This window comes from Ricinus communis, chromosome 2 (genome assembly GCF_019578655.1).
Source record: "Ricinus communis isolate WT05 ecotype wild-type chromosome 2, ASM1957865v1, whole genome shotgun sequence".
NCBI lineage: Eukaryota > Viridiplantae > Streptophyta > Magnoliopsida > Malpighiales > Euphorbiaceae > Ricinus > Ricinus communis.
Window position 1 is genome coordinate 10,822,064 of NC_063257.1, and position 26,769 is coordinate 10,848,832.

The 26,769-nt window shown below is 31.4% G+C and overlaps 4 protein-coding genes across 7 annotated transcripts; 3 read left to right on the forward strand and 1 right to left on the reverse strand.

The window, feature by feature from the left end:
* Positions 1–330: 330 nt before the first annotated feature.
* LOC8281348 (single-stranded DNA-binding protein WHY2, mitochondrial) lies at positions 331–7,444 on the forward strand. 2 transcript variants are annotated; one of them, XM_048371204.1, is made up of 9 exons: positions 369–485; positions 754–834; positions 1,084–1,187; positions 1,282–1,379; positions 1,458–1,550; positions 1,732–1,826; positions 2,007–2,080; positions 4,595–4,683; positions 6,982–7,444. In XM_048371204.1, the coding sequence occupies exons 1-9, from the start codon at positions 451–453 to the stop codon at positions 7,096–7,098; spliced, it is 786 nt and encodes a 261-aa protein (XP_048227161.1). In that variant the 5' UTR covers positions 369–450; the 3' UTR covers positions 7,099–7,444. The 2 variants fall into 2 exon arrangements, with proteins under 2 accessions (XP_048227162.1, XP_048227161.1); XM_048371205.1 differs by lacking the exon at positions 754–834 and having other exon boundaries at positions 331–485.
* Positions 7,445–7,495: 51 nt separating this feature from the next.
* LOC8281347 lies at positions 7,496–9,067 on the reverse strand. Its single transcript, XM_025157831.2, has one exon. The coding sequence runs from the start codon at positions 8,806–8,808 to the stop codon at positions 7,666–7,668; it is 1,143 nt and encodes a 380-aa protein (XP_025013599.2). The 5' UTR covers positions 8,809–9,067; the 3' UTR covers positions 7,496–7,665.
* A 1,117-nt stretch (positions 9,068–10,184) lies between these two features.
* LOC8281346 (tRNA-specific adenosine deaminase TAD3) lies at positions 10,185–16,422 on the forward strand. 3 transcript variants are annotated; one of them, XM_048371357.1, is made up of 10 exons: positions 10,185–10,441; positions 11,309–11,398; positions 11,495–11,546; positions 11,658–11,728; positions 12,394–12,515; positions 13,349–13,431; positions 14,067–14,166; positions 14,736–14,945; positions 15,186–15,286; positions 16,086–16,422. In XM_048371357.1, the coding sequence occupies exons 2-10, from the start codon at positions 11,320–11,322 to the stop codon at positions 16,285–16,287; spliced, it is 1,020 nt and encodes a 339-aa protein (XP_048227314.1). In that variant the 5' UTR covers positions 10,185–10,441; positions 11,309–11,319; the 3' UTR covers positions 16,288–16,422. The 3 variants fall into 3 exon arrangements, with proteins under 3 accessions (XP_048227314.1, XP_002521753.2, XP_015576387.2); XM_002521707.4 differs by having other exon boundaries at positions 10,186–10,441; positions 14,484–14,945; XM_015720901.3 differs by lacking the exon at positions 10,185–10,441 and having other exon boundaries at positions 11,373–11,398; positions 11,658–11,732; positions 14,484–14,945.
* A 6,586-nt stretch (positions 16,423–23,008) lies between these two features.
* On the forward strand, positions 23,009–25,536 carry LOC8281344 (squalene monooxygenase SE1-like). The gene is made up of 7 exons (XM_048371079.1): positions 23,009–23,293; positions 23,461–23,852; positions 23,950–24,118; positions 24,233–24,454; positions 24,558–24,833; positions 24,930–25,208; positions 25,331–25,536. Exons 1-7 carry the CDS (start codon positions 23,057–23,059, stop codon positions 25,430–25,432), a joined length of 1,677 nt encoding a protein of 558 aa, XP_048227036.1. The 5' UTR covers positions 23,009–23,056; the 3' UTR covers positions 25,433–25,536.
* The last annotated feature ends 1,233 nt before the right edge of the window (positions 25,537–26,769 follow it).

Sequence of the window (26,769 nt, forward strand, 5' to 3'; positions counted from 1 at the left end):
TATTGTTAAAATCAATTTTCACCAAAACTTTTAATTTACTAAAATTACAATTAATTTTACAATTTGAATTAAAATTGTCAAATACATAGGAGTGTTTGAAAAAATAAATCTTATATTATATCTTTTAATCTGTTTGGTTTAAATAAATATTTTTAATAAGTGTTTTTAAATTGGTGAGCCTTTAAAAATTAAATCTTTAAGTCATTTAAATAAAAACCGGTTTTTATCCGAGTTTGGATGGAGCTGCACCAAAGGGAAAAGAAACCTGTCCGGTTTCATGTATTTTTGCGGGTGGGCGGGTGCCTAATGAGCACGTGCCGTAATCTAAATATGGGTAGTATACAACATTGGTGCACCCGACCAACCTTCCCTCCCATAAGTCTCTACTTTCACTTCACCTTCTTTTCACTGTCACTCTAAAACCCTCATTCACTCTCTTTCTTGCTCAAGATGATGAAGCTGTCGCGATTGCTGCAACAATCAAGGTTCGACTCTTACACATAAGAAAGAAAAAGGAAACCCTAGTTCCATTATTAGCTTATTTTATATACACTTTGTTTCAAGATTTTTTTTTTTCCCATAATATCGTTTCCTTTGGAAATGCTTAAGTACTGAAGAAAGCTTTTTTTTTTTTTTACTGGGGTTGTACTTGTAAAATTGAAATTATTGTCTTCAATATCTGTATAGTAGCCTTTAAAATTGAATAATGCAAGCTTACAGAAATCCTTATTACCTTAAATTTTGTGTGTATAGTTTGTGTACAGCAATCCTTTGGAAATGTGAACTTGATGATGATACTGAAGCTGTTTCAAACTTATATACAGTGTTTGGGAAGTATGAAGTTGCAGAAATTGGATTCTATTTAGTCAATTCTCATTTTTAAATAGGTGGCAGTTGTTATACTTGAATTCAATTCTTTCGACCTTAGAAAAAAATAAGGCATTTTAGACAGCGTATTGAAAAAAATGGAATTATGCCACGAGTGACATGGACTTCGAATTCTTGCATTATGTAATAAGATTCTTTGTGTTGTTGATTCTTTCAGTTTCTGACTTTGTGGTGGTTATGTTTCCCCCCAAGTAGGAATTCACTTGGGAAGTCTATTGATGCTAGAGATGTTTCAGCATTGCATGATCTTACATTTCGGGCCGGCATTTCAACTTTCAGACAGGATTTTACTATTAAAGGTAGTATTAGGATCTATACAGACTTTTTTTTCTCCAAGGAGTCTTTGTAAGCTTTTATTCAATTTGTTAATGTTACGTATCTGAAACTGCATAGGGAGTTTTGAGCAACGAGTATATGCTCCTTATTCCGTTTACAAGGGAAAAGCTGCACTCTCAGTTCAACCAGTTCTCCCAACTTTTTCTAAGTTGGATGTAAGCTTTCTTCTTTCTGCATTTTCATATCACCTATTGGGGTCCAATAACGTTTCTCTTCATTCCCATACTGTACAGTCTGGGCATCTTAAAGTTGAGCGACGTGGTGTTATATTGTTAACTTTCTTGCCTGCCATTGGTGAGCGCAAGTATGACTATGAAAAGAGGCAGGTAAAGTTTCTTTACTTTTTTGCTGAATTGCAATATTTAACTGTTTATCGTTGAAGCCACAAACCTGACCTCAACCTATCCCTGGTGATTTTGATTAAGAAACCTTTTAGCGCCTCTCTCTCTCTCTCTCATACATTTAGTGCTATTGGATATAATGGTACTTTCTAATGATAATTTGTAGAGCTTTGCTTTATCAACGACAGAGGTAGGATCTTTGATAAGCTTGGGTCCAAAGGATTCTTTTGATTGCTTCCATGATCCTGGAATGTTATCAAGGTTGGTGTTACGAGTTATTTTTATGCTTATGTAGATAAATTCTTAGAAGCAATTGTATTATTTATAGAGTTATTTGATAATGGCCGTTCTTCTCAATCTGCTTATCTGAGGCATCATCATACAGTTGTTTTCATTGTTCTCATATCTCTGTTTGACTGACCAATATATATATATAAACAGTAATGCTGGTGAAGTGAGAAAGAGCTTGTCACTTAAGCCGCATGCAGAAGGTGGTGGTTATTTCATATCATTAAGTAAGTTCTATTTCTTGTCGTATTTGGCTAAAATTTGAACTTTCCAGTTTCCTTCTCCTGCATGTGCCTTTTTAGGTTCATGGAACAATGTTAATATGTAAGTTGTGGATTGATTTCTTCAAATTTTGAAACATCAATGGCATGTGGTGAGTTACCTTGCTCATAGGAATTTGTTATCATAGAAATGTAAATATCTTCATTGTAGTGATTGATCCATTAAGGAAAAAACAATAATTATTGAAATTAAACTTAATATGATGTAGTAATTATGATTAATGCCAGGGGATATTATGTGCCTGTGAATTGTAAAGAAGCTTGATATGAAGCGAATCAGCTTGTGTTTTTCTTTTTTCAACCAAAAAACAAATTGATGTAAAATAGTTGGTAACAGTGCTTCACTCTTAAGCTCTTTAGTTGTAAAATAGCCGTTGGATACCTAGCACTCAAGTGTACTTCCTCGAACTGCTTGTAAGTTCTTTTCATTTAGAAGTATCCCTTCCTGCAGAGTTTTCACAAAGGGACATAATATTTGTTTCGAATATCTCCAATGAAATGCCATGCTCACGGTTATTGGTTACATTCTTTTTCTTCATTTCTCTTGATTGAAGTGGCTAAGAATCCTAGTGAATGTGTGCATGTATCCATGCTAGGAAGCCTGGTGTAATGTCAGGTTCTATCTGTTCTTTTTTCATTGTTTTCACTTTTTAGGGTAGGCTGCATTTTAGATTCTAACAAATTAACCTTCATGACAAGTTTCGTCAACTTTTCTTTTAGAAGTTACATTCCCATCAAATTATAAGTTTGTATTGTAGGCATGTACTTTGAGATTGGAACTTATCTCCCTAATAAACTATCACATGTTGTTTATACAATAAGTAAATAAATAGGTAAATGGAAAAAAATAGAAGAGGAATATTGATGCTGAATGCCTATTAACTCTCATAAAAGGGCTCGCCTAGTGCATAGAGTGCTCCCTGGCTAGTGCAGGGGTTAGGGGGAAGATGCATCCATATGCATGCTGCCTTCCCTTATTTTGTTAAGAGGCTGTTTCCGCTCCTCAAACCCATTAGCAAAATGGTCATTAAAGAAGCAACTTTATCAGTTGCTGGCTTGCCTTCCCATTAGTATTCATAAATTAAAAAAGAAGAAAATTGAATGGCCAATTGAACAGTATATTCAAATATAAGGAAGTGCCTTGCAAATTATTGGCCAATGTTAATCTGAGTAAAACTATATTTGTCAAAGACTTGGAACCTAAAGCTTTTAGATTGCACATAAAAGGCATAAACTTAGTTTAGAAAAGGAGATTGATAGAGATGAGACGTTGGATTAATTCTAAATCTGAAATCGAGATAGGCTGGGAAAATTGATACTACGTTTTTGTTGTAATTCTTAATTAACATATAATCTTTGTGGTATAGTTATAACAAATAGGTTCAAGGGCATGTCTGGAACATTTTCTTTTTATGTTTATCATTGTGAATGCAGCAACTGTTTCTGGGAAGTTTGTTATTCTTGTTAATTGTTTGGCTAACTTGTACCTGTGGTCAATACTCGAGCACTACATGACATTTGATTTTTTATTGAAATTCTGTCTTTTGGTATTTGAAGTTTTTGCGCCTTAAGTTTTATCTAGGTTCTTAAAAAAGCAGATATGCTTTATATCAGTCCTCAGAAGTCCTCATTTTGTTGTATTTTGTAAACGTGAAGCACAGTGAGCTTACTTGCAAAAGTTCTGCTGCTTCAAGGCTTTTTGAGGTTTTAGTTTACATTTATCGAACTTTAGTGTGTCCATCCTAGTTGTGTGCTTGGGTGATATTCCTCTTTGGAGGATAAAAAAAGAATCTGCTTTGTCTGGAAGTCTGTTCGGCCTATATAATGCTTTGGCTTCTCAGGTTTTGATAATGGAATCAATCAATTTCAATTTATATGCATGTAGACCTAGCAGTGAGTTCTCTCTTTCTGGTTTCCATTTTTCGTATACATCAAATCAGCTCTTAGGTCATCCCAAATCCAATCTCAGCCCACCTTTAGACCATTCGTAACCCTAATCTCTTTATTTGGCCTTTTAAGATTATGTATGGTTGGAACATTATTTTCCTTGTTCTCTGGTAAGGTTGCAACAACTTCAGTCTGCCTGCACAGGGAGGGCAACGATCAACAAATCTAACAATTAATTTAATCTCTTCATTAATTTTTTTATCAAAGGTTTATCATCCAATTCAAACAATAAACAATTTACATGTTTCCCCATCGTATCAAATGCTGAAATTATCTTAGCCCTTCCAATTACACATGAATATGTTACTCTAATCTTGTCTTGGATCAGTAGCAGTATGGGTTTGTTTGTTTTCTACTATCATAAATTTCCTGTTATTTTTCTCTTGTAATTTTAGTTTGTGGTAGAACTTGAAAAGTTCAATTCATTGAATGCTTATCTTGAAATTGGTGCTTTGACATAACATTTTCAGTTTGATAGAATTCTTGGTTACCTTAATCTGAATCCTTTTGCAGCTGTTGTTAACAACATTTTGGGAACTAATGACCGGTTTAGTGTTCCTCTCACGGCTGGTGAAATTGCAGTTCTGAAGACCGCTTGCAGTGTATGACATGATAACCTATTTCATTTACTCCGTGCTTCATATATTTAGTCGAAATTGTGATGCTTTTTTTTTTTCATCTTCTCTCTCCCTCTTTTTTTCTTTTTCTTTTCTTTTAATCAATAGATATCTGTAGAGATTCCATTTCTTTAAAATCAGAATGAACAATTTTAACTTATTAGGAAACTTGCTGAGAATTTTATTCTTTGGTAAACAGAGAAATGTTGGAAAGGTGAGGTAATGTCGATGATCTAATTTAATAACTTTATAGATATAAATTCCTTGCATAATACTGGAGTAAACATCTTGTTCTTTTTAAAAAAACATTTTCGTTGTTATTGTTAAATTTCTTTTTATTCTAGTGAATCTTGACATCAAGGATGCAGATATTGGCAATAGATGACTTTCTTGTCACTTATCAAATGAATTGAGTTTATGTCTTGGGAAAAAGTCATATTGGGGGAGAGTTGCAGTGGCATGGTAGGTTAGAAGTTGAAAATAGATAAAGCAAGAGTGGGAGAGGAAGACAAGAGCTTTCTCTCGTGATTCTCTTTAAAAATGCCCCTTGCAACAATTACTTCTCTCACTAGCTGTTTCGATTTGTGTACCGTATACTTTGGAACACCTGAACACATTAATAGAAGCCTGTTGAAGAGATCTAATGATTCTTCTTCTCATTCTTTTCTTTGCTTGGCTAGGAAGGGGTATAAACTCAAACAGGCAACTAGGATTAACCTTGGGTCGCTGAAAATTGCAATTTTTTCTGGGTTTCAGATCTGATTGAAGATTACATTGTAGAAAAGAATGTTAAAAGATTCTAATGCTACACCTAGAAATTCTTAGGCGTCATCACAACCAAGTTTCTCTTTACCTTCAGCTTCTTACCTTGGATGGAATTGCTTCACCCTGTCCAAAGAAGCATGAGTACTGGAAACTTTAAACTGCTCTACAAACATGAGTATTTGTAGACTGAAATTAATCCTATACCTTCATGGCATTTGACTCCAAGAGTAGTTCTAATACTTTGAGTATCTGGATTGCCGAACAAAATCTGAAAGGATGAATTCTATACTAAACCAATAGACTTCTGAAAACTTTAGCCAGCCTATCAACCATATCTGAGATATAGATGAAAAAAACTGTTAGACTTCACAAGTTAATCTGCTAATTTAGTTAAATAGACACATAAATAAGAGTTTTAAAGGACTATGAGGTACTTTATAATATCCTAAGTAATTCCTATATAAAATCCTGGCCACGATATGATGTTTCATGAGTTGTTGCCTGCCCCATTACATGTCCAGTCGATAGTAGTTGTTGTGTTAGGCTAGGCTAATATTACCAAGACATGGTTATTGGTCCTGAAATCTATGTGTAACTTAGGTTTTCATAAACATCTGAGCAAAGAGTGGGTGAGTCTCTGTAGCAGTATGAGACATTCTTATGTTATGCACTGAAAATGCTGTGTTAGTTCTTTACCAGGAGATGATGTACTGATTCATTTCTAATTAGTTATAGTAGAAATGTAAGGTTATTGCTGTAGCACTAAGCATCCTTTAGAAGTTAATAAAAGTTAGGACGCTGCTAGGCTGCCGCTTAATATCTCGAATGAGTTCCAAAGTGGTGCCATTCTGGAATTTAAACATCTGAACTAAGCAGGTTAAGACTGTATTTTGATATCCGTTGGGATTCTTTTGTGTATTCTAAGGAGGCTTTATGGAGGAAACACAGTTCTCTGCTATTTCAAATTTCTTTTGCATGAAAAGGACATAAAGATGAGAGTGCACTGTGTATGTGGCCTCAGAACAAGGGCTTGCAGCTTTTCTAAACCAGGAAATAGAAGTTCTTAGATTCCTCTCAAACCAACATTTGTAGGTTGGCCAACCATTTTAATTTGTAAGTCAACAGGTGGGTAAAATTGATATAGAGAGAAACATGAAGAATTAAAGAAAAAGTGGTTGATCATATATGGTAATTGAACCAACCTGACTTCATTCTTCTTCACCTATGTGCATGTCCCTAGTCTGTTACTTAGGTAAGGTGTGGTTATTATCTAAAGTATTTAATATTAGAGCAACCTCTTTGGCCTCGCCGTAGAAACATGTCTACTTTAAACATACTGGAAATTCTTGAGACACTTGATGGGTGTATCTAAAACTCGAAATCATATTTGGTTGCATGTTAATTTTCTTCTTGTTCTGTGTTGTATATCTGCCATTTTATCTGTTTATCTATATTTCTAAGCTAAATGTATTTCCTCTGATTGTTCTTTCCTTTTGGCATTCTGTTCTTTTTGTGCAGTTCGCATTGCCCCATATCATGGGTTGGGATCGGCTGACTGCTAAGACGCCCAGAAACATAGTAGGAAATCCGCCAAAAGTTGATCGACAAATGACTACTTTAGAGTGGGATAGATGAAGCCATGCATGTGCAATGGAACGATGTCTGCAATGGTTGATAGTCCCATTTCTTTTTTTGTAGATTAAGAGCATATTGACATGGGCTTTCTTAAACGGTGCCATCGTTGCAGTAACATTTTATATTACTTGAAGTGTCTGCCTGCTTTTTGTAAATGTCTACCTAATGTCCTTTACTGCTTGCGGGTTTCCATGTAATATTTTGTTTCATCTGCTCGTTTAATACTGGACTGGTGTATACAAAACCCAGACTTAGTGGTTGAACTAGCAATCCAATGAACAGGCAGAACGAAAACTGGACTGATTCCTGTTGGTAGCAACTGAAATACAAGTTAGCATCAGTTTTAGATTTGCTTGTACAGATTCATGCAATGTGATTTTCCATGTCCACCAATGATTTTACTTTTCTCTTGTTCTGTTAAGGTAAGCTTTTGGATTAATATCACTTGTATAAGGATGTATTGTCATGTTACATTCACCCTTCATAACCAAAGGTGAGACTGAGAAGCCAAAATAACAACATACATAGAATTACTGCTAATACTACTTGTTGTAAAAGAAACTGTACTTAGAATGAAAAGGTATCTAGGTTTTCTTTGATGGGCAGTTCAGCAACTCCTTCCAACAGTGCGCTTGCAGTTTCCTGATGAAATGTACTGTCGGCAATTGTAAACGGCAAGAATGAGCAGCAGTTGAAATTCATGCTTGGAAATTTGTAAGTGCAGGCTTTCTCCATAACTTTTGTCCTAGTGTTGTAGGAAACAACGAATCCTGGGATCTGCAAATACATGGTTTCAGAATCTTCACAGAAGGCCAAAGGAGATACATCATAAGGCTCCCACTCACGCTGGCCGAGATGCAAGTAAGCTTCTTGATGCTTCAAACTCAGGTCTTGATAATTGACACTCTGTGCTAATGCCCACCTGAATTTTTTACGATCATAGATGCTGTGATCTGAATAATAATCATGATCATCTTCATGAAGAAGAACCCAAGTCTGAATTCCATCAAAATCATTATAAGTATAGTGAACTCGCCCCTGAGATTCCCATAAACATCGCTTGTAAATCAAGGTTGCCTGCCACGACCAGTCCTCTGAAGAATTTGGCAACTCTATTAGCTCGCAGCATTCACTGTTAACCTTGTACACCAGCAAGTATCCACTAATCTCCCAATGAATGGCTCCATTGGAGAACAAGGGAGTCGTCTTGAGTTCAGAAAACTCGAAGTCTGGCACAGCAACAACAGGCAAGAAGAGATTGTCAGGATGGCTTCTCCTCCATTTTCCTGTATCAGAAGAGAAGATCTCCATTTCTAGACCATCAATAACCACTTCCTTGCCATCACCAACAACATGTACAAGCACAACCTGATAGCGATGATGCCCATCAAAGGCCAAGCCAGACCTAATAACACGTCTAGTGATGTCAGGTTGAGGAAGATTGAAAAGCTGCTTGGACATGGGATTGAACACATGATATTTGACCTCAGGATCTCCGACACTGGACAACAGGAGCAAACCATTGCATGAACAAACAAGTTGCACGTAATTTTCAGCCGTGAAACTAAGTGAAAGATCGACGCCGTTGGCTCCATTTTCGTTCTCAATATGCAGAAAAGTGAACTGGGATGATCCATCTTCAAACTGATACTGGCAAACAAGACCAGTTCTGCTAGGTTTGGATTCACCACCACCAATGTTTTGATCCATGTTTAACAGGTGCTCAAGATGATCAAATTCGTGTACGGATTTAAAATCTTTTACAACCAAGACTTTAAAGAAAAACAAAAGAAAAAGAACTTGTTTGGAAACCAAGAATTCAAAGAAAAGAGTCTTTATTCTCACACATAAATTCTAACGCAACATGTACGAGATTAAACCACACTATTTCTTCTTTTGGAAATATAGAAGTTTGACCCACGGGATTAAATTTTACTTGTAATTATCTAGTAATCCTGTCCGGTGTCCTACGTTGGTATTATTATTTAAATTAAAATTAACAATTTAAAAATATTGATAAGAAAAGTTTTGTATAATTTTAATATCTAAATCTTTTTCACTATAGACTTTAGTATTTTATTAATTAATACTAGTTATATATGTATATAAATTGATATTAGAAATAATTAAAATAAAATAATTAGGTCAAATGTCTATTTATACTCTTGAGTTTCTATCATTTAATCAGTTCAATCGAAATTTATATTTTTGTGATATTTTAATATTTTTTGACATTATCTTTATTCAATATATTCAAGTATATTAACAAAGGTGTTTAAATATTATTAAAAAATAAAGTTCATGTGTATATTAGATTAAATTAAAATTTAAAAATATTTAAATATTAAAAAAATTAAAATTTAGGTACCTGATAAATAAAATTAAAAATTAAAATATTAAACTGACTAATTAATATAAATTCAGAACAAATATGTGTTTAGTTAAATCTATAATATATATATATATATATATATATAAAAGTATGAGAAATTTTTTTAAAGTGACTTAAATATTCTTACTAATTTTATTATAATTCTATATAAATTAATTTAATTTTTTAAATTCTAATAAAATTAAATTAGTGATTATTTTTTATAATATTAAAAGAATTAATTAATAATTAATTTAATTCACTTATAATTCTATCAAATAATTTTATATATAATTCTAATTTTATAAAAATTATTAAATTACTCTCACTATATATATACCTATGATAAAGTTCAAATAACTCAATATAAATTTTTATAAAAATAGAAGATAAAAAATTAAAAAATATATAATACTTTCAATTTTATTTTATTAATACATTAAGTATCTATTAAATTTGTAAAGTATAAAATAACATATAAATTTTAACAGTAGGATAAAGTGGTTTTATAAAATTATTAAATATTTTTAATAATACTAAAATGTATACTATTTTATTAAATATTTTATATTATAAATTCATAATAATAATTATATATATAATACACATGATGTGTAATATTAATAATTATATATGTATGTACAATTAGTATTAGAAATAATTAAGATAAAATTGTAATTAATATGCTAATTTAAGAAATAGACTGAGCTAGTTTTAACATCTCTATTTCTTACTGTTTTCTTCTTTCTTTCAGTCACCGCGCTTTCTCCCCTTCTTCCCCTCCTCGTCTCTCAACAGTTCCCGTCGCCGCCACCGCCGTCCTCCCCTTCTCCACTCTATTGCTGTCATCGTAGCCCTCAAAGACCAGTTGGAATCCACTGTCTATTTCTACTGACTTGCGGGTTTTCAATTTATGGTTTTGCGAAGACAAACGATTTCAAGGACTTTGGCGTTACTTTGAACCATCAAAAGGTATGTATTGTTTAACTGGCTGTGTGCTTGATGATATCGGCTCTTTTTTTCTCTATTCTATTTGCAATATAATTTCATTTCCCTGTCAAAAAGGATAATCTATAAATCCATTGCATTCGTATACGTTATCTGGTTGCTTGCGGTCCATCAACAAAGTTTAAAGCTCTAAATTTCTTATTTCATATTTGCTTAGTGACAATGGAAAACTATTTATTAGTAAAATAGTCTTAAGGACATAAATCTTTATAACTTTTTGACCCCTGCCTCAGCATAAAAGTAACGTTTAAACGAATCATTTTTCATCTTTTTGGGCTTTAAAACAAACGTAAATTTGGAATATAGATGAGAAAAGGACACTAAACTCTTTTATATGGATAAGCTCATCCACATTATTAGTAATGGGATATGCTGTATCTTTGTCTGTTGACTCTATGATATCATGTTCTGGACCAAGAAGAAAAGAAGATTTAAATGTTTTTGATCCAAGTTGCTAGAATAATCCCTTTCAAAATGCTTTTTCTTTATAGTTTGTATTATTTGAAGCATGAATCTATAAATTTAAATAACTGTTTAAATTAGTTCAGATTGTCAGTTTTCTTTAATTGATGTCCAATACTCATGATTTTGAATCAATTCATAAATTGGAATTGTTACCTGGTACAGTTTCAATTTGAACCTGGTTATCAAATGAACAATTATATATCATGTGACAATTTTATCACGGGGGAAGACTGAATTAAGAAAAGAACATTTAATAGAAAACTAAAGCCCACCATTTTGGTTAAACACGAGTTTCTTGGCATTTTTCTTCTTGTTCCACTGTCTCTGGTACTTGAGTCCCAATAATTTGTTGTATTCTTTGTTTAGATATTTAAATAATGAACAAGAAGACAGAGGAGTGGCAAATTGTACACATTCCTGAGAAGCCACCTATCCCTCCTAACCAGCAACCCACTGGTGAGATTATCATGACCCATAATCCCATTCTTTTTTTTTACTTATTTTTGTTTTGATAATTTTCTTGTGCTTATTGATTCTTGTGTAACACTGCAGTGAATGCATTTGCCTCTCTGATCGAGCCTAAGGTTGCAAACACTCTGATAAGGTTACTGTCTCTTATTGATAATTATTTTTTTGGCATTTATCTATTTATTTATTTGTTTGTTTTCATGTTTGAATATTAGAATTGAGTGGGTTTAAACTTTGTTGGAATTAGGCAGCTAAACAAGATTTCTCCACTTGAAAATCTTCGCCATGTGAAGCGTATACAAAAGAGGAATGTTGAAGGTTGGTATGTTCTTACCTTTTTTCTCTTATTGTTATCAAAGTTGCAATTTCTGCATTTTTTTTTATTTGCAATTGAGTCTATTATTTTCCTGGTTTTATTTACTTTTGTACAGTTATTTGAACAGAAAAAGAATTGAGATTTCTGTATCAATGTAAACTTTCTTTTAAGGTTTTTCTGGTGGTGTTTTGTAACGGCTTGGTGCATTAGATAACTGAGTTTCTGGTGATATGAATAACTGATCTAGGAATATTATCATGAGTAATCATTGAAAAAAAGAAACAGAAATTGAAATTTAGGAACTCTTTTAGGCTTACTTAATGTGCTATCCAAAGTCGTTTTCCCCTTATGTAAACATTGAGAAAAATAGAAACTGAAATTGAAATTTGGAACATAGTTGCTTAGTTAGTTGTTTGCTCCTTTCCAGAGGGAGAATGCTTTGTTGGCATGTCACTATATTTTTATATGTCCTCTTAAGTAGTTTTATTAGGGGCTCTTTCATGGCGTGTGTGTTTTAAAAATTGTACTTGCAGTTAATGGAAGTAAATATTTTGTTCTTTCTTCTTTTTCTCTTCAGTTTTATGTGATGTGCATTATTCATGTAATGTGAGCATCCTACTTGTGTTCCATGACTGTTGGATGATGGTGATAATTTTTTTTTTAATAGGGAAAAATCAGCTGTCAGTGATCTTGTGCCTAGCTTCTGAGGATGACAATCAGTCCAACAACATGCGTCAGGATGTACAAGAGCTAATTAATTCTTACCAGTTGAGTCCTTTTATCACAAAAGTGGGTTATCTTTTTTTTTTTTTTCCCTTTGTATATTTGTATATTTCTTAGATGTATATTAATAAGTGATTGCTTTCACACTGGTGTCAATCGTTTTGGCTGTAGTGAAGTACATTTGAACTATTCTTGTTGTAAAAGAGCTTAGCATGTATGATTTCACATGTAACTGCTATGCTGTAGTAAGATTCACTGTTACTTTAGTGTCAATAACTGCAAAACAAATAGATTGCTTTGCTTTCTGGAAGAACCTATGATAGCGAGGAATTAAGGAGATGCATGATATGTTTATTTGCTCACTGTGCATTATCTAATTAATGTTACATAATTTAACTTTTGTGCTAAAACAATTAGATTCAGCAATAATTTCTTTTTACTCAGTGTCCAAATGATCATCTGATGACCTTTGTTTATTGACTGGTCTATTATTTTCCTTACAACTGTTGACTGTATCCAACAGCACATGATTTTTTCTATTATGCAAGCAATTAGGTCCAATGAGTCAAGATTTTCATTGACACATCATGGTGGTTGGTTAGAAGAATTTGAATAAGGCTTTATAATGGCAGCTATGGAATTGAGAATTCTCTCAGTTATTGAAATTTTTCCACTTTGTAGATAATGTTTGCAAGAAAAGGTCATACATGTTTAGTTTGGACTGCATGAGTTCATGTTTATCAGGCATTGCTATCCTTTTTAAGCATCTTATCCATCTGAAATTGTTTATCTTATATATGTTACCCGTATGATTTTTCTTTAGGATCTGGTGAAGTACGACTATATATTTATCTAATTTAGGCAGTCATGTTTGACATATGGACTTCATCCATTTCCAGATTTGCAAATATGCTGCAACATCTCGAGAAGAATGGGAAGAACAATGCAAGTTTTGGCCAACATCATTTCATCCACTAACCTAGTGAGTTTTCTTTTTTCTTTGGTTGCTCTTTCACTATATTGTTTATTCTTAGTTTGTTTGCCTTGTTTGTTTCTCTGTTACTCAGTGACTACCAAGTATCGTGTGAATTGCTTGCCACTCTTGTGACGAAGGATGCAGATATTAACTTTGTATTCTTTTTGTTAGGGCCATAGAGCCTTCTTTTCAATGTTTTCCCCTTTCTTTTCTTTTCTTTCTTTCTTTCTTCCTTTTCATTTTTGTGTGTGTGGGCATACATAAGGCTCTCATTTAAAGTGTATTGTAAAAGAAATAGAGATTTAATTGTTCAATGGCATTACTTGATCCTTCTAAAGTGTTCATTCTTGTCTTGAATAAAAGATTTCAGGAAGATCAAAATTATGATTATCTAAGATTTTTATTGTGAATGGACCTGAAATCTTTTATTTGAGGGCTAAATGTTTCAATAGAAGGGAGTGGTGTTTTCATATTTTTGGCATTTAGTCGTGCTTGCTAGTACTTTATGAGCTCCGTAAGTGCATGCTTTATCTTTAAACTATTGATGGAATTTTTCTTGAAGCAATTATTCATGTACATCCATCATGATGAGTTTTGTCTGTTCTAATTTTATTTATATATTTTATATTGTCCAATTATAGCAATATTGATGGCATTGCTGGATTTGATGAAGAGGACTCACAATCAGTTTTCAACTTCATGAAAGTGGCTATTGACTTAGCGAAATCTGGCGATGGTTCGGTAACTATAATTTATTTTTTAACTAAGTTTGCTTCTACGGCAGAATTTTAATTATCAATCACTGCCTATACTGGTTTAGTGTACTTGTGACTTGACTTTAGAGCTTCTACTTGGGTGCTCAACTGGAAGGAGGCCTCTTCTGGTTTATAATACTTGAGAGTGAGGGCTGGGGAAGTTTGGGTTGGCTTATCTGATTGTTCCAGCATTAGAATCATTAACATCTGTTGTTGGATTAGGCAAAAGCCTACACTGTTAAATTCATAAGTGGCCCTTAGTACTCTTTATTATGTCCAATTGCATTTATCTCATTTCAACAGGTAGTCAATGCTGCAGTTATTGTGGATCCTTCAGTTCAGCAGATTATTGCAAGTGGATGTGATAAAATCTTTTCATGGCATGTTCCCACAAATAATTCCCACACTGAGAATGGCCACTTCAAACAGCCACCCCCTTTTACTTCTATCCCGGATTCCTATGCAGTAGCAAGTCATATACCCATGTTTCCTAAGAATTTGCATGATAGACCTGAAAGATTAGATTTTTCTGTTTCTTGTTTAAACCCTTGGCAGTGGTCTGGGCAACAATTGGACATGACAAGTTCTTGTTATTGTCACCCTTTACAACATGCTTGTGTTGTTGCTATTGCATCTTCTGCTGAGAGGGATAGACTTATGTTCCCTGGTTTGGATCATACTGGGGAGAAGTATTTGGAAGCAGAACTTATGCAGTCCTCCAGTGCAGGTTCTCCAGCAAAAAGACAAAAGACCAACCTTGCTAATGTGAGTTAATTCTACCTTATATTACGATGAAACATTTGGAACTGGTTTGTTTTTTGGGACCTTAAAAGGAGCTGGTGGTTTTATGATCTGTGAAATGCTTTGCAATTGTTTTATGTTTAAGGGATGCATGTATATCATCTATAACACAACTGAACAATATAAAATTGTTAGAGAAAAAAATAGTTTTTGTTGCATTGATAGTTCCATTGTATTGATTGGCTTCATGTTATCTTATTTCAGGTTGAGGATGTGAAGGAATTGGATTCTCGTATTAAAGACACGGGGAGACCCTATCTATGCACCGGTTACGACATCTATATGGTTTGGGAGCCATGTACTATGTAAGTTTGTCAATGCAACTATTGTATTCACTTCTTCACCGTCTTCATTTTCAGCTTATAGGGAACATCTGTACATGAGAATACTGTTGCTTCTTAAGGTTGGATTGGAATGCATAGCAAGAAGTCTCTTTCTCAATTTTTTTTCCCCTTTACCTCATTAGCAGCAGCTTTCCAATTATAATGAAAGGCTTGAGCGCGGGAGGATATTGTTTTTGGCTTTTAGAAGTTTATATGCAGTAGGTAATTTATTGCGCAGAAATATATGAAAAATAGTTAGTCAAAGGGTCATTTTATCACTGCGCCATGCCTCATGCTACCCTAGTTGGCTTATTATTTGGTCAAAGTTGTCAAGGGACTCTGCCCTTCACATACTTTAAAAACCAAGCAACAAATAATTATATTGCTCCATGTGTCTATTGTTTTTTCTTTTTGAGTTATGTATGAGGAATGGGGAATTCGGAAATGCACTTACCACCAGGCTAAGCTTGTGAATGCTCCATGTCTAATTTATTTCATAATATATGTAGTGAAAAATGAAAACCATATCTGGACCCTAGAAAACGGTTGGTAAAATAATCGCCGATTATGGTTCAAAGATAATATCTAGTAGCTTTGAGAAAAGGGCTTGATTGATGTCTTTCTGTAAAGTATATTCGCTGCCATCAAATAGTCAAGCTTTTGCCTGAAAATTGTAATTGAATCATTCAGAGGCTCTACTATCTCTTGTTGCTTTTTTATATCCCTCATAGATGTTTTGTAATGCTCAATCAGTTGATATTCAATGACTTTCTCACTGAAGGTGTGCAATGGCGCTTGTTCATCAAAGAATTAGGCGTATATTTTTTGCTTTCCCCAATCCAAATGCTGGTGCATTAGGCAGTGTTTATAGACTACAGGGAGAGAAAAGCTTGAATCATCATTATGCTGTTTTCAGAGTAGTTCTGCCTGAAGAGGTTCTTAATATGGCAGAATCAGATGAAAGGGTTGATGATGCTGACTAAATCGCAACTTCAGCTTGTTAACAAGTTTTTCTTTTTCCTTCAATTTTAGCATGCAGTTTTGGTAGAGATGCATCATTGGAACCCTTGTAGCGATATCGTATTGCAATTCTGAAAGCATTGCTGATCATTTTTAAATCTCTCCTTTCTGCACTCTCTGTATGATTATGGAACCATAGCTGTTAAGGGTTGTGCAATTTAAAAGCAGGGGTGAGCACAATTCGGGAAATCCTAGATTTTAAAATCTCCATAACATAGCGTAAAAATTTCCGTCCCGAACTGTATCAGTTTTTTGAGTCGATAGGTTTAATGGGACAGCTCAGTTTAGTACAGTACCACAATAGAAATTTGATTTTTTTTTTATTTTTAAATAATTAAAATAATTTTTAGCTTAAATCAATTGAACTAAAGTTAATTTAAAATTATATAACAAAAAATGAAATCGGTACAATTATATTGTACTTCTATTCAATTTTATACTAGAGAAGTTTATTTTTAATTCACGAGTTAAGAAAAATCGCATATTAAATAAATGTGTATTTAATAGTTTCAGTCCACTAAAGTAAATATTTATAATATTTTATTATTTAACTGATAAATATATTTCATTTGATCTCTCTAATATAATACAATATTATTTTATTATAAGATACATTATTAGTAAGAATTATTTTATAAATATGATTAATCTCGTATTAGCAATATATCATCATAAGTTAATAGATTAATCTGTTTGGTATGAGAATAATTTTTTATTATTAAAAAATTTAAAAAATTTAGATCTTATATTTTTAAATTACATGAATGATAACGAAATGAATTTGTAAATTTGCTATAAAATCGAGATAAATTCAGTGAATAATTAATATTGTAATAAAATATAAAATTTAGTACTTCTATGTTATATTTAGCCCAATGAACTTAAATTTATTAGAATAGAATTGTTAGATTTATATTTGGTAAGGTTTTTTACACTTGATTTTAAGTTTGAGCTTAAGATTTAAACTTATTTATTATAAAAATAATTATATATATATAAATAAATAAAAGTTTTAATTACAAAAATATTACTATTTTACAAATATGATAATTTGTTATACCGTTTTATAAATTATAATAATCTTTTGTAAAGTTTACAGGTACATAGTTTTTTAATAGTATTTTAGTCATTTAATTTTTTTATTTAGTAATATAATTAACAATCAAATTAGTTATAATATTTTAGTACTATTAATTATTCTCATTTTTTATTGGTCTAATGACAAAGTAACCATAAAATTGGTAAAATCTCAATGTAACAATGATGAGTATAAATGTGCACTGACCCAATATTTATGGGTGGAACTCCATAATTATACTCAACTAGCAATATGCTTGTTAAGGCATTAATAAGTTTATAATATAAATTTTTAATTTAAAATATTTTACTTTAATAAAAAAAGTATTACATTATAAAAAATAATGTTATTTAGTTATTATTTTATTTTAATAGCACTTAATATTATTATTTTATTTATATAATCTTAAAATGTAATAGTTATACAAAATAATTAGAAAATCCATAAATAAATTAATGCCATTATATAATTTCTAGTATTTATTATATTTAGCTATCGTTTTCTTTTAATAAGCATTTAGTGATCTCATTTTATTTACTTGTGCAAATGCACAATTATTGGAAATTTTATGATTCAAATTTTTAGTTTAAATTTTTTGTCTTAATTATAAATATACTACATTATAAGAGAATAATTGTATTTAGTATTTTATTTTAATAAATACTTAATATTATCATTTTACTTCAATAACTTTAAAATTTAATAAAAATATAGATTATATAATCACTAATCTTTTAATTATATTTAGCTATCATGTTATTTTAAGAAGCACTTAGTTATATCATTTTATTTAATTAATATTTAATATTAGAATATATTTAATATTATTATTTTATTTTATTAGTATTTAATGTTATAGTAAATTATTATATGACAACATCCACATATAATTTCTTTTATATTTAAACTCTACATGATGTGGTTTTATAAAATGATTATATATATATTATAGATTATTAAACAAATAATAAATACTTATTTCCTATTTTTTTAATTATAATAAAAAAAATACTCGAACTTAAAATATTATTCAGATCAAAATATATATTTATCGTCGGACTAAATTTATGAATACAAACATATTTTTTGCACTTGAACACTAAAAAAGGTAACATATATCTTAAAATGGTATCACTAACCTGTAAAGATGATTTATTCTGTGTTGGAATGTAATAGTACATAAAGAAAATCTAATCTTCATTGGTTAGTAATTAACATTTTTGAATAATTATTAAAACTCTTCCTAATTAGTTAGATTTGTATTTAGAGAATAGTTAGCATTTTCCTTATTAAAATATACATATTTGATGTTCGATTCCATTTTACAAATATAATATAGGTTTTACCTTTTTTTGTTTGGTTTCATATTCAATTTCCTTTTTTAAAAAATGTGCCAAAATTACAATTCCATTTCAGTAAATCTCATATTCACACTGTATTATTAAAAACCAGTTCAATTCTTAACTCTGAACCCTAATTTTTTCACTGCTGATTTTCTTTTAAATTGATAGTGGTCGTTTAATTCTAATATATTTATTATTTACATATAATTAATAATAAAAACGCAATTAATACGAATTAGAGATGATTTTATAATCAGTAAACTAATTTATTAGTTGGTGTAATATTAAAAATACAATTAAAGTACTATTTTCTAGAACAAAATTATTATTTAACTTATTAGTTAATAAAACTGTAAAATAATAAACATAAAATTTATACATAATCACTATTTATATGGATCAAAATTGTTAATGCATGTTAGAATTATTATACTTATGTTATTGACATGTATCATAATTGTTTTATATTTCAGTTTTTGTATATATTAGTTATCTATTTGTCCATGTGCAGCTATCACTATTACTTTAATATAAGTATTTTTAATTCGTAAAATATATTGATATATGAATTTTTAGTATTAGTGTTATTATTTAATTAAAAAAGCAAATGCATTATTTTTAATCATATTTCTGTTTTTTAATTAGAATTATTATTTAATTAGAAAAATAACATATTAACTAATATTTAAATTAATATAATAATATAAATAAATGTACAATGTCAATATTATGTCTATGTGTCATATATATATATATATGGAAAGAAATGTTAATAATTTGTGTTAATACTATAAGAATCTGAATTAATTAGGAACCTCATTATTTCTTATTAATAGTGTAAATCCAATTAATTCAGTCATATATATATATATTATAATAATAAAAACTTATTTCCTTTTAAGAGATTGAATTTGGTGCCTATATAAGAACAGCAATTCCACAAACAAAGAGCAAAAGTTTACTTTCTCTTTTCTAAAACTAGTCCTTGGGTTAGTATTCTTTTTATCCTAAACTTTCTATACTTTCTTAGAAGAAAAGAAAAAGAAAAAGGAAATGGCTCAAGTGAGAGTTTTCTACATTGCCCTTTTGTTAGCACTAATGCTATGCGTAGATTATAACATGAATGTAACAGTTGGCCGTGTGGAACCACCACTTCCCCAAGCTGATGGGATATGCTGCAGGGAACATTCTGAGTTTGGAAGATGCATACCAGGCCAAGATGACCATAAATGCAATGATTTTTGCAGCAGCAGCTGCAAGGGAGGTTTCTGCAAGCTATTAGGCAGTCAACATCAGTGCCATTGTTACTGCTAATTGATCTACTGCTGCATGAAGTCCGATGATATTATTAAACAAACAAAGATTGAGATTCTCTCGTGTTCATGTTACACATCATTTTTATAGTCTTTTATTTTGAAATTCTAATTGATCTCTCACATTAGTTAAAATATAAAAGAATCTCAATTCACTCAATAAATTTGATTTTTCTTTTTAGTTACTAGTATCTTTATTCGTTTTTTTTACCCGTTGACATGATATTTAAATATTTATTGAATTAAAATGAATATAAACAGAGAAAACCATCACGTCATCTAATCTATCAATAGAAAACGAGATTATATTGTTGGAACATTTGTTCTGAATTTGTATGTTTGCATAATTCTTTTAGTATGATACTTCCAAATAATAAAATACTACTTCAAAAACTTTAATGGAATGCATATCCAAAACTATTTACATATTCTTTTATGATTGAGTTTGAAGCAAGAAAATATGAAAGAAGTAACATTAGGATAATTACATTTTATTACAACCCTTTTCTTAAGCCTCTAAATCTTTAAAAGAATATTATATGTGTCAATCATTTAATAATTTAGATAAAAAAAAAAATATACATTTACACCACACTTTTGTATGATTTACCATTTCACCCTAATAACATTAACTTGGCAGCTATAAAACACTGCGTTTTCTAGCCCTCTAATGTCTCCTCATTGTTAGTCACAAAGCATGATGATCAAACTTATATGGATTCAAACACATAATTTTAGATAAAATAGCAATTTAGTTTTACTATTGATGAAGATGTTTTAAATGGCTACATAATTTATTAATTTTATTTTCAGTTTGTTCGGAGCGAAATATCATTTTTCTTAGTTTATGGATTATTCTCATTTTGGTATGTAATAAGATATGTAGAAATTGTCGGGAAAGCCTATATCTTTCAAACAATATGTATAACGAATGCTTTGAATTATTTTACGTTATTAGCATTTTATATTTTAAAGTTCAACATATTTATAATTTATTCAATATTATTAGATTCTGCCTATAGTATCGCACGGATAATCTATCTAGTTGTATATAAAAAGAATCCATACATTTATCATTGAAATCCAAATCACCTCTTTTAACATTTGCAAGCTAATTTAGCACACAACTTAGTAAGTTTGGCCCATTTAATCCTTTTTTATCAAAAGAAATGTATTGCACTTTCCTAAAAGGTGTAAATGCAATAAAAAAAACAAGAAATATTAATTAATTTTTAAATTAAGTTTAACAAACTCATAATTAATTTCATAATAAATTAATAAACAAATAAATAAATATCAATTTCTAATATTACCAAGCTACATTCAACAATGTCACACCCTGTAAATATTGTCACCTATTCTGCCCATTAACATATCCACATTGGACAAAACTGTCTCATTAGCATCACCATACCCAATGAACAATAACAATATCAACAATAAAAATATTAATTAATAGTAGTAATAAAACCTAGCAATAGTAATAACAAAATCCAGCAAGAACACCATCATTAATTAATATTTGTCAATTAATTAGTCCATAAATATCCTCATTAACATATATAATATTCTTTTGATTTATATAAATTGATTTTTCTCAAATCTACCTTGAAAAGATATCAAATATTTTTTTTTTTAATTTTAATATCAAAATATTTTAAATAGAAAATAAAAGTCTATAGGGATGGTGACTTGTAATATTCAAAATAAAACAATATGTGAAGCCCAAAAATGGATATGTACGACAGAGGACGGAGTCTTGTATCATCATTTACGATATTTTAAACAGAATAATATATTTTGTTTACTAATTCGATAGGAAAATGACGCACTATAAATCTCATATAATTGTTCTTTTTAGATGGAGAGCTTCAAAATTTCGTTCACGATTACAATTTTATTTTAATTTGAAAATTTGATTTCAATTATATCCAATTGGATTAAATTATAAATTTATGTTGTATATATGCTCAATTGTCTGCCAACTAGAAAAATGGAACAATATTCTTAATAATATCATTGTTTGTGTGGCAATGTCTCGTACACCTCTCTTATAAAGCTGCGAGCTACTGTAATCTTCCTTCAAATTCGTGATATCTCTACAAATAACTTTTTTCATTCCAAAAATTAAAGTTTTAAATTGATAATAAAAAAAAACAATTTAAGTTTTACTCTTTTTATTATTACTTTTCACATCAGAAAAAATAAATCATTGTGATAAACACGTCAACTATAGACACAAACCAATTTATTAGTTTAACCCAGCTGGATACAATTAAAATTAATTTTTCAAATTAGAGTTAAATTATTAGAATTAAAAGGTTTGGACAAATCTAAAAAAACATAAAAATATTTAGGTTTATTTGATTTTTAGTCTATTTAATACGTATGTATATAACAAAAAATAAGTAAATGATATATAATAAATGAGTTTCTATGTTTTGATATTGAATAATCCAGATATATTCAATTATTTAAAATTAATAAATATATATGATACATTTATTAGTTATATAAAAATAAATAAATAATTTTTCAATCAAATAACAATGAAAAATATTCTAATATCAATAAGATAGTATTAAAATTATACATAACCATCCAATGGACTTTATAGGAAAGATTTATTTTAGTTATTTTCAAGAATTAAAGTAGAAGACAAAGAAATACTCTTCACCATTGACTCATTCTCATTTTTACTATTTCAAATCAATAGTATTTTTCAATCCCCTTGTTTTCAACATCTTTTGACGGCATTTTCAGCTTTATTAATTCCAATAGTTCACCCATGCATCTGTCTACATCCCACATTACAAAACTTGCTTCGCCATTTGATCAATTTTTTCCCACCATTTGAAGACCTGTTCTTAGCAATTCTTTGACTAATTTAACTATATATTTCAAGCCCAGGTTGTCAGTTTCAAGCACAGCTTACTTACAATTTCAGAACTCAAGCAACAAAGTAGGAAAAGATATCCGATCTTTTCAGTTTTCAGAGATGGAATATCAATATCTTGTGGGAGCAATGATCGTAGCTTCTGCATTATTATTTGTATTGTTGTATAGATCAGCAAGAACAAGAAAAATGGGAGTTTCAAGGGAGGAGAATGCCAGAGATGAAAAATGCCATTACTATGAAAACGGAATAAGCCTGTCAGAAAAATCCATGAGTACTGATATAATTATTGTGGGAGCAGGTGTTGCTGGTTCTGCTCTTGCTTACACTCTTGGCAAGGTGGATTTTTTTTTTTTTTTAATTCTTGTTCTTCTTTATATGTCAATCGCTTACTAGCTACTTGCCCATTAGGATATCAGACTTGACTGCAGTTACCATAAGTGTAGAACTGAGTTCAGAAGGAATGCTTATCCTTAACCTGATCTATTTCGTTCCTGAAATTGCAGGATGGACGAAGAGTGCATGTGATTGAAAGAGACTTGAGTCTGCAAGACAGAATTGTAGGGGAACTCTTGCAGCCTGGTGGCTACCTGAAACTGATCGAGTTAGGCCTTGAAGGTAATCAAGAAATGCATATACATTCTAGCAATCTTTCTGTCCAAGTCTCTATTGCTATCAGATTTTTTTGCTCCAATTCACATCATGTATGCATACTGCTTGCAGATTGTGTAGAAGAAATTGATGCTCAACAGGTATTTGGATATGCTCTTTACAAGAACGGGAGGAGCACTAAACTTTCCTATCCATTGGAAAGCTTTGATTCAGATGTTTCAGGAAGAAGCTTTCACAATGGACGCTTCATTCAAAGGATGAGGGAAAAAGCTGCTTCTCTACCCAAGTAATCTTCCTCTGTGCCCTCATATTCCGTTTAGTCTACATACTTCTTCCAATACTTTGGCAGGACGAATCCTGATTCTTTATATTTTTCTTTATAGTGTAAGATTGGAAGAAGGAACAGTAACATCACTATTGGAAGTAAAGGGGACTATCAAGGGTGTGCAATACAAAACCAAAAATGGTGAAGAGCTTACTGCATCTGCTCCACTGACAATAGTTTGTGATGGTTGCTTCTCAAATTTGCGACGCTCCCTTTGCAACCCCAAGGTTAAGATTATGTTTCAAGAACTTACTTTCTTTTTTGTCAGAAACTCTGCAGATATACAGCACTTTAAAAAAAAATTATTTCGTGGGGTCTGAGGCAAAATATAAATTATGCAGGTTGACATCCCCTCTTGTTTTGTTGCTTTGATCTTGGAGAATTATGAGCTGCCATATCCAAATCATGGACATGTTATTCTGGCAGACCCTTCTCCGATCTTGTTCTATCGTATCAGTAGCTCTGAAATTCGTTGTTTGGTCGACATACCAGCTGGCCAAAAACTACCTTCCATTTCAAATGGCGACATGGCCAACTACTTGAAATCTGTGGTAGCTCCCCAGGTATTTGATGTTTGCTTGACATACTAATAAAGTACATATAAATATATGCAAATTCACTTCTCTATGATTTTCTGGACTAATGATAGGAGCCTGCCTTTTTCAGATTCCCCCTGTGCTATCAGAAGCTTTCATTTCTGCCATTGAGAAAGGAAAGATACGAACAATGCCTAATAGAAGCATGCCTGCAGCTCCTCATCCCACTCCGGGTGCTCTTCTTCTGGGTGATGCATTTAATATGAGGCATCCTTTAACCGGTGGAGGAATGACTGTGGCACTTTCTGATATAGTGGTACTGAGAAACCTTCTCAAGCCTCTTCATGATTTAACTGATGCATCAGCCCTTTGTGAATACCTTAAATCCTTCTACTCACTTCGCAAGGTAAGCCAACTAGTGTTTTCTGTTCGTCAGGATTTTGTGTGGAAAGATAATAAAACACACTGATTCTACAATATATGCCTTTTCTTTACCCTGCAGCCAGTGGCATCTACCATAAATACTTTGGCAGGGGCCTTGTACAAGGTGTTCAGTGCATCCCATGATCCAGCTCGAAATGAGATGCGTCAAGCCTGTTTTGACTATTTGAGTCTCGGAGGCGTATTTTCAAATGGACCCATCGCTTTACTCTCGGGACTAAACCCTCGTCCATTGAGCTTGGTTGCCCACTTTTTTGCTGTGGCTATCTATGGCGTTGGCCGCTTGATATTTCCATTGCCTTCAGCTAAAGGCATGTGGATGGGAGCAAGAATGATAAAAGTATGCATAGCTAACTACAGTTCCAACAAATTCTAGCTAACATTCATTGTTTTCTGCTTAAACCAAACTCGTACTCAGGCTTGGCACTTCCATCTCATGACAATTTTTGTTTCTTACTTCAGGTTGCTTCCGGGATCATTTTCCCAATAATCAGGGCTGAAGGGGTTCAACATATGTTCTTCTCCAAAACCCTGTCAGCATTTTCCAGATCTCAGACTTCTTGAAAGCAAGAGATTGAAAAGGGATTACAGTCAAAGAATCATGGAAGCATAGCATTTTCTTTTCAAGTGAAGAACTAACAGTTGGAGATTTGACAGTGCAATGTACTGGTTGATACTAGCTTACTAACAGATTCTTTCTAGTGTTGTAATAGAAATTTCCATATCTTGTCAGCTTTGCATGTTTCAAATCTATGTAAATTGTTTAACCATATTTGCAATGTAAATTTATATGTTGCAATGAGAAAACAGATGAGCTAATCCTTAAATTTGCAAGGTAAATGTTCATTATATGAATTGAGTTAAAGAAAAGAATTCTGCAATCTGCAAGCATTTGGGTGGAGGATTATAACTTGGGATGATGATGATTCAGTCAACAGACTCTTGAGCCAATATATACAAATATATATATATATTATATATTTGATCACCAATTTTCAGTTAACGACAAAAAATCCACTAAAAGCAGTTCGGTTAATTGGTTGTATATAAAAGAAAAAAACTGAATCGAGCAGTCAATTAATTAATTTTTTAAATTTAATTTTCGATTGCTTTTCATCTCTAATTTTATAATAAACAATAATAAAATAATAAAATTGAAATCCGACATCGCATCCTAAGTTGATAAGAGGTCTTCCAAAAAAAAAAAAAAAGTTGGTGAGAGGTCTTGTCTTACCACTGGGCAAAGACTCTGATCCATCCACCCGACCCGAACTTTTCATTTGGCATGAAAGTAGAATACGTAAAAGGGATTGTAAGAGAAATAATTAGCAAGCCTATAAGAAAAGATAATAAAATACAAGGTTATTGATCGATCTAAATTGTATATAGATATTTAAAAGTATTTTAAAGTATTAATGATTTGTTTCTATATATAATATGGTATAAAGATGTGTTTTACCTCATTTTAGTTTTTCTTGTCTAAATTTAGAAAATAATGCAAAAAAGAAAAATTTGAGTTTAAAACGCACTAATGGGCGTAATTGGACTGCAGCTATTAAAAGCTCGAGAATCAGACACGTGGGCTATTAATAGTTTGGGCCTAGCTTAATTCATTAAGGTCCAAAAAAGGGGAGTTTAAGTAATTATTATGTAATTAGTTGATAATTATCATTTGAGTTGTTTAGTTTGTTTAGGACAATAAGGGATAAACTATAAGAGTTGTGTGTGGAGAAAAGAACTCAAAAGAAGGAAATCTCTACAAGAAGTAGAGGTGAATTAGAATAGGCAGTTCCTTTAGCTACTGGATCTCGAGGAAGAAGGGTTTCACTATTCTCTGCAGAAAATTCTGGAGTTCATCATCTTTGACATCTTGCTAGCTTGTATTGCATCATTCTTTGAAG